The 6,104-nt window shown below is 56.3% G+C and overlaps 1 protein-coding gene across 1 annotated transcript; it reads right to left on the bottom strand.

Annotated features, from left to right (window-relative positions):
* On the bottom strand, positions 1-5,987 carry LOC120761145 (uncharacterized). Its single transcript, XM_040082058.2, has 2 exons — positions 2,616-5,987; positions 1-136 (listed from the first exon to the last, which is right to left on the bottom strand). The coding sequence occupies exon 1, from the start codon at positions 4,297-4,299 to the stop codon at positions 3,286-3,288; it is 1,014 nt and encodes a 337-aa protein (XP_039937992.1). The 5' UTR covers positions 4,300-5,987; the 3' UTR covers positions 1-136; positions 2,616-3,285.
* Positions 5,988-6,104: the final 117 nt, after the last annotated feature.

Raw genomic sequence — 6,104 nt, 5'->3', positions numbered from 1 at the left:
TCCGCTCTCCGCTCCGGGATCCTCACGGGTACAGGCACTCCGTGGCTTAGTTAAACAGGAAAGTTCAGCTCCAGCCCATCGGGCAGAGCGCTGGGCTGACCTTTCCATGCACTAAGAGCGTGCTTATATATAACATCTGTAACACATGTAAATTAAATATATTAACGCATATGTTATTATAGAAATAATATACACTTTTATAAATAAAAATAAATAACGCATCGAAATATTAAATAATAAACGTAGTGTACATATCACATATAATATGCATATTATAAAATGTGTAGTAATTATATATAAAATATATGCTATATATGTTATATGCATAGAATATATATATCGATATATACATAAGGAGGAGGTGAAACTTGGCTGAACAAATATATATAGGTATCTACATTTTGTTTTAATTTTTTTTGGTATACGTACAATATATATCTGAGCTTTGGCAGCTGGGAAAATGATGGGAGGCAACAACACTGTTGGGATCCATCCCCTGTGATCAGGGTGGATCAGAGCACCCCACAGTGCAGCAGAAATGAGGGCATATGACAGAAATTATGTATCACAGGGAAAGCAAACAGCATTAATTTAATCACCAGCATCGCCCCACATCATCCCCTGGAGGGAGGGTTTTTTCCTGGCAGTTCTCTGAGTTGCTGTACAATACCATTGTCCCTTGGCCTGTGTCCTCCCAGCTGGGAATGAGGGGGGAGGAGGAGGAGGCCTGGTGGTCTTTGTTCAGGACATGGTTGAGGTTCCCCTCCATGACCCAGTTGCTTTCCAGCTGCTCCAGCACATGACAGCCACGGTGCCTTCAGCAGTGACTCCCTGACACAGACTCAGCTGGGACCTGCAGCGCTGCCATCAGCCCCCTTGTGCTGGCACTTTGTTAAAGGTTGTCTCTCTCAAACATCCTCAATGCAAATGAGACAGAATTGTCCCCTCTGTATGCCAGCACTGCCCAAGGACCGGGATGGAGAGTTTTGTCTCCCTCCAACACACATGGTGACACCCCTGCAGTTCCAGCCCCACATCTCCCTCCTGCTGTGCCTCCTGCACATCCTAAATTTGTGCCTTGTCAGAGCAAGGGCTATTCCAGCTCGGCTGTGGAGGCTGTTCCAACCTGACTCCCACATCCCAGCTCATTCCCCGAGGCGAGGTGAGAGCTGACAGCATCAGCTGCCTGAGTTCACTCTGAAGAGGCAGCACAGCCAGGTGTGAGATTCTGATCAGGCCTCCGGGCCAGCATCATCCTGGGATGATTCCACAACATCTATCAGCTAGAGAACCCAGACACCCCTCCTGGGCACCCCGATCCCCCTCTGGGCACCCCGACCCCAGGCTGAGAGCAGTCACAGCACCCACAGATCTCATCACCACTGTCACTTCCCTGTCCTTTTCTCAGCTGCTGAGGCTGAGATGCAACAAGTTCGTAGGTTCTGCTGTTACAGGGCAGCCCTCAGCACAGGAGACAAGGTGTGCACACCTTGGAGGGGCTGGGTGCCCCAAAACCCCCCGTTCTGTGCTCCTGAGATTCCCCCTCAGTGAATCACTGGCTTCATCCCTGTGGGAAGAGGCTAAAGCCTCATGGGGACGGCCCTGCGAGTCCCACCGGGATCGTTTTTGAAGCTGCAGGGTTGGGATCAGCCATGGGAAGGGTGGTGGGCAGAGATCACAGTGTTATCACTGCCACAACCAGCCTTTCTCCTGCAAAGAGGAGCGCCTCTGATTTCTCTGTGGGCTGAAGGTCACGCTCAGTTTTACAGCCAGGCAAAGGAGAAGAAAGGAGCAATTCTGTTTACTTAGGGAGTCATTAATATCCCAGCTCCTGGCATGTACAGAGGCAGCAGGAACCTCCCCCACAGAGCAGCAGAGAGCGAGGCTGTTCAGCCCTTTATTATTCCATTATCAGCCAAGCAGGATTAGGAGGGCGGGTCAGGGAACAGTGCCGGCTTTGAGCAGGTTTAGCTCCTTTCCAAAGGCTTATCCCGGCTCAGTCTCACTCTCTGGACTCGACTCACTCATTCTCTGTGTGGAGAGGTCTGAGTAATGCTGGGGAGAGAGTGGGCACGGGGTCATGGAGCTTTAATAGCCCAGCAGGCAAAACCTGGGAGGTTCCTTTAGGAGGAACTCATTTCGTATGTTGAATTCCAGAGACCAGGGAGAGCAGTTTCTCAGCTCCGACAACTCCTGCATTGCTCCCCCAGGGAAAATGAAGCCTCGGCGCTGCTTTGGGGCAGTTCCTTGCTCGGAACAACCCGGTGCTGGGGCGGGACAGCCATTCCAGGCGGCTTCCTGCAGAGCTGGCCGAGGTTTTGCTCTTTATTCTTACCCAAGTTTCTCCCTGGAGCCCGGGTGGGGTGGCCGCAGCGTACCGATCCCAGCCCGGCAAGGAAGGAGGAGCCGTGGGAAGTGAGGCAGCAAATGCCTCTTGTTCTTTCCCAGGCCAGAAATGGGGTCTGTGATGGGATGTTGTGTGCCCCGTAAGTAATCCCACTCTGGGAACGCTGCCCGCAGGCATCGAGCATGGCAGCAGGGATCACCCCTGGATCGGGATCGAGCCTCCCAGCCCAGCCCCAGCCAGGTGGTTCTCATTGCAGCCTCTGACTCACCTCCCAAAAATTCCTGCGCTCACATCACGGCAGGAAACCGCTACCGGGAAGTGGTAAAACCCCTGGACGGCCTGAAATTCGGCTTCCCCCAGCGAAGGGGGAGATCAAACGGCAAACTTTGGCCCCAGTCCCTCTGACGCCAGGGCTTGTCATCGGGGGGACGTCTCGGCGCGAGTGGTGGGTGTGTGGTTCCTCCAGACTCAGCAGCTTTCTGCCTGGCGTTTGGGAGTGTTTTCCCTGAGGAGGCCTGAGCTCAGAAATATTTTTAAGCAAATTATCAGCTGGGAGGAATGAGCTCAGCTCGTCGGCATTGTTCAGGGCCTCCCGGTGAACCCTGTGGTCCCGGGCTGTGCCAGCAGCTGCCGAGAGCTCAGTGGAGGGTCAGCGATGGGGAGCAGCCCCCAGCAAGCTGCAGAGCCTGGCTGTGATTTAGGAGTTGCCACAAAAAAAACTGAGCTCCGTGTAGGCTGACATTCCTCCCTGGGCCCTGAGAGAAGCTGGATTTTGGGGCAAATCTGCCAGCCCTGGGTCAGGGAGGCAGGTAGAAGGTGCAGGTAGAAGGTGCAGCCACTTTCCCGAGTCCTGCAGCAAATCATTGTCAGAGCCCAGACCTGTGTCCTAGCTCAGGTGCGATGTGTTCGCAGTCACTCTTCTCCAGGAGATATCTCTGTTATCTCTGTCCCCTCCTGCTCTGTGCTGGCCCCCTGTTCAGCCCCAGCCTCACTGGGCTGAGAGGGGCTGATCCGCAGTCCGGGGGCTGGGTCTGCATGGAAACGGCTCCATCTCCGCACCGGCCGCTCCCGCAGGAGCTGCCTGGAAAGTTCCCACTGCTGCAGTCGGTGCCTGTCCCCCTGCCAAGCTCGCAGCCCTGCCAGCCCCGATGCAGCGCCAGCCGCGCTATTTCTGGCTCCACCTTGAGACATGTACCTTCAGCAGTGGGAGCGATGCTAAAAGAGATGGATTTGGGAGGAGCGCATCCCCCTCCCGTTCCCGTCCCCGGGTGGCTGCCGGCAGACGCGGCAGAGCGGGCAGGCATGTGGAGGAGCTGTGTGCCTCGAAGGGAAACGCTGCAGCTCATCTTGCAACAGAGGCACGTCCTCTGCACGCCTCCTCCGGGGCTGCCGTGTGGCAGTGGGACCCCGAAATCCGGGCCTGCCCTGGCACCGAGAGCCCCAGGTCTCTGCTGCAGCCCCCGGGGGCACGGAGGGTTATGGAAGGCGTGGGAAGACCCCAGGCTCTGTGCTTTTCTCCCCCCAGGATAACTCCCAGTGCAGATCTGCTCCTCCGGCAGCTGGGGGCAGGAGCGGGAGGAGCCCAGAGCTGGAGACAGCTGAGGGAGGTTATTGGTGTATTTAACCCTTGGCTTCTTGCACAGCTCAAGACAAACCTTTTCTGCTGTTTCTGCCTCAGTTTCCCCAAACTCAGGGCACACATCACCTTGCCCAGCGAACCCAGGACACGGTGCTTCAAATATACAAACCTTCTCCACAAATGATGTCTGTGGAGTCTGGGATACCCCAGAGCTCCTCCTGGGATAGGAACTGGAGTTTGCTGTTGAAGGGAGACTGGTGGTCGTGGCTGGACAGGATGCTCTGCTCCATGGGCCAGTCCCTTTTGCGGTGAGGGGGGAAGTGGGGGGATTCTCCATAGGCTGTCCCCCCATCACCCTGGCTCCGTGCCACATCCCCACATCGCATCCCAGCACTTCCCTCCCACGTACCTGTCCTGAGCAGTGCACTGCGGGCAGGAATGGAGCCCATCAGGACAAACCTGACCCGCAGTTGCCTGCCCTGGGAACTGCTGAGCACCCTTCAGGCTGCCCTTGGGGTCGAGGGGCCTCGTTAAGGCTCTCATAATTAAGATAGCCCCAAACGACTGGTTATCAGCACGGGGAAGGAAGTGATCCCACTTCTGCGTTAGACATCACAACTGGAGGCAAACAAGTGGTGTCCGTGTGGGACCGGCTTGAATCAGCCTGTGGCTGCGGAGGGCAAAGGGACCTGCCTGGGGCTGGTGGTGGCCACCACGGTGGTCATGGCATGGAGTGGGCATCCAAGGGTAGTACAGCATCAGGTCAGTCTTCTGGGAAGTCCCCACAGACCAGAATTGAGATGGAAAAGTCCTGTCTTTGTCTCCCCTGCCACCACTGAGGCTGAGCCTGTGCCAGTCCATTCCCCACCTGAGGCAAACCTGGCTGCAGCCCCCAGCCCCTGGCATCCCCACCGTGCGCTGCCCTTCCCCAGCCCTTCCTGCACCCATTGCCAGCCCTGATGATGAAGCTGCTCTCAGCCCCTTTCCCCACAGCACGAGTGAGGCCAGCAGAGCCTGGATGGGCATTCCACTCCTATTTAAAGCCCAGGCTGGCAGGATGAAGGGGGATCCCTGCGGCACAGGGGCACAGGGCCTTGGACGGATGTAGCACAGTGAGGACAGAGCCCAAAGCAGCCTCATCGTCCCATGGCACCTGCTAGGAGCAATGGGACAGCTGCTCTCACATCCTCCCAACACGACTCATGCCTTCCTGAGCGGAAATTGGGAGCGGGTTAGTCACTGAGAAGGGTGAGGGGCAGGTCAGGACGCTGCACTCCCCGGCATCCAGCCATTTCCTCCCATGACACCTTGCTGAGGAACCTCGGGGCTGTTTACAAACGCTGGACTGTGTCACGGCAGTGGCCGGGAAAGCCGCTGAGCTCCAATCTCACCCAGAATCAGCTGTGAGTGCTGCAGTTCCCAGGCCAAAAGCATCAGGGCTGGGAGCAGGTTTTGGCCCTCTGAGCATCCCTTTGTACCCACAGTGCCCAGAGAAGTCTTCCTGGAAAGCACAATGCTCCAAATCACAGCATCTTGGCTCTCCTCATAGGTCTGCTCTGGGAAAACAAGACTCAGCCATGTTATCTACCCAGCTGGTCATCCCGTGCCCTCCCTGCCATTTCTTGGCCAGTTCCAGAAGGTTTAAGCAGGGACAGAGGGCTCACTGCTAATTAAACTGCCCTAAGTGTGAGGAGTGATGCCTCCCTGAGGTGCAAGCTCAAGGTTAGGACAGAGCTACATCCATGGGGAATTGGTTGGCAAAAATATCCTTGTTGAGCTGGGCCAGACCCCTTGGAGCCCAGCAGTCCCTTGGGAGGGTGAGGTCAGTCCTGTTGCCAGCAGAAACTGCTGTCAATGTTTTTTTCCAGCTGCTTTGAACACAAAGCAGCTCCCAGCCTTGCTGGTACCCTCCAGACAAGTCCCCTGGGCTCTGTCCCCAGAGCTCTGTGCCCCGAGGTGGAGTTCACGGCACAGCCCATCTCCTGTCACGGGGCTTCATGCCCACAACAACCTCCAACCCCCACAGATACCTGATGGCAAGCCACCAGTAATGGGGTAGGACATCATCCCCCTCCATCCTCCCCCCTGGAAGTGTCCCCCGCCGTCTGCCAACTGTCCTCACCCCTCGCCGTGCCTCGATTTCTCCAGGCCCCCGCTTCGCTCCTCTCGTGCTTGGAG

The sequence above is a fragment of the Hirundo rustica genome, chromosome 18, assembly GCF_015227805.2.
Source record: "Hirundo rustica isolate bHirRus1 chromosome 18, bHirRus1.pri.v3, whole genome shotgun sequence".
Lineage (NCBI taxonomy): Eukaryota > Metazoa > Chordata > Aves > Passeriformes > Hirundinidae > Hirundo > Hirundo rustica.
The sequence above is the reverse complement of the archived record's forward strand: the minus strand, read 5'-3'. Positions and strand labels throughout refer to the sequence as shown.

What these genes read in the sequence shown, in the direction of transcription:
- LOC120761145 (XM_040082058.2), bottom strand. Translation starts at nt 4,299, where the DNA reads ATGTGGCACGGAGCCAGGGTGATGGGGGGACAGCCTATGGAGAATCCC.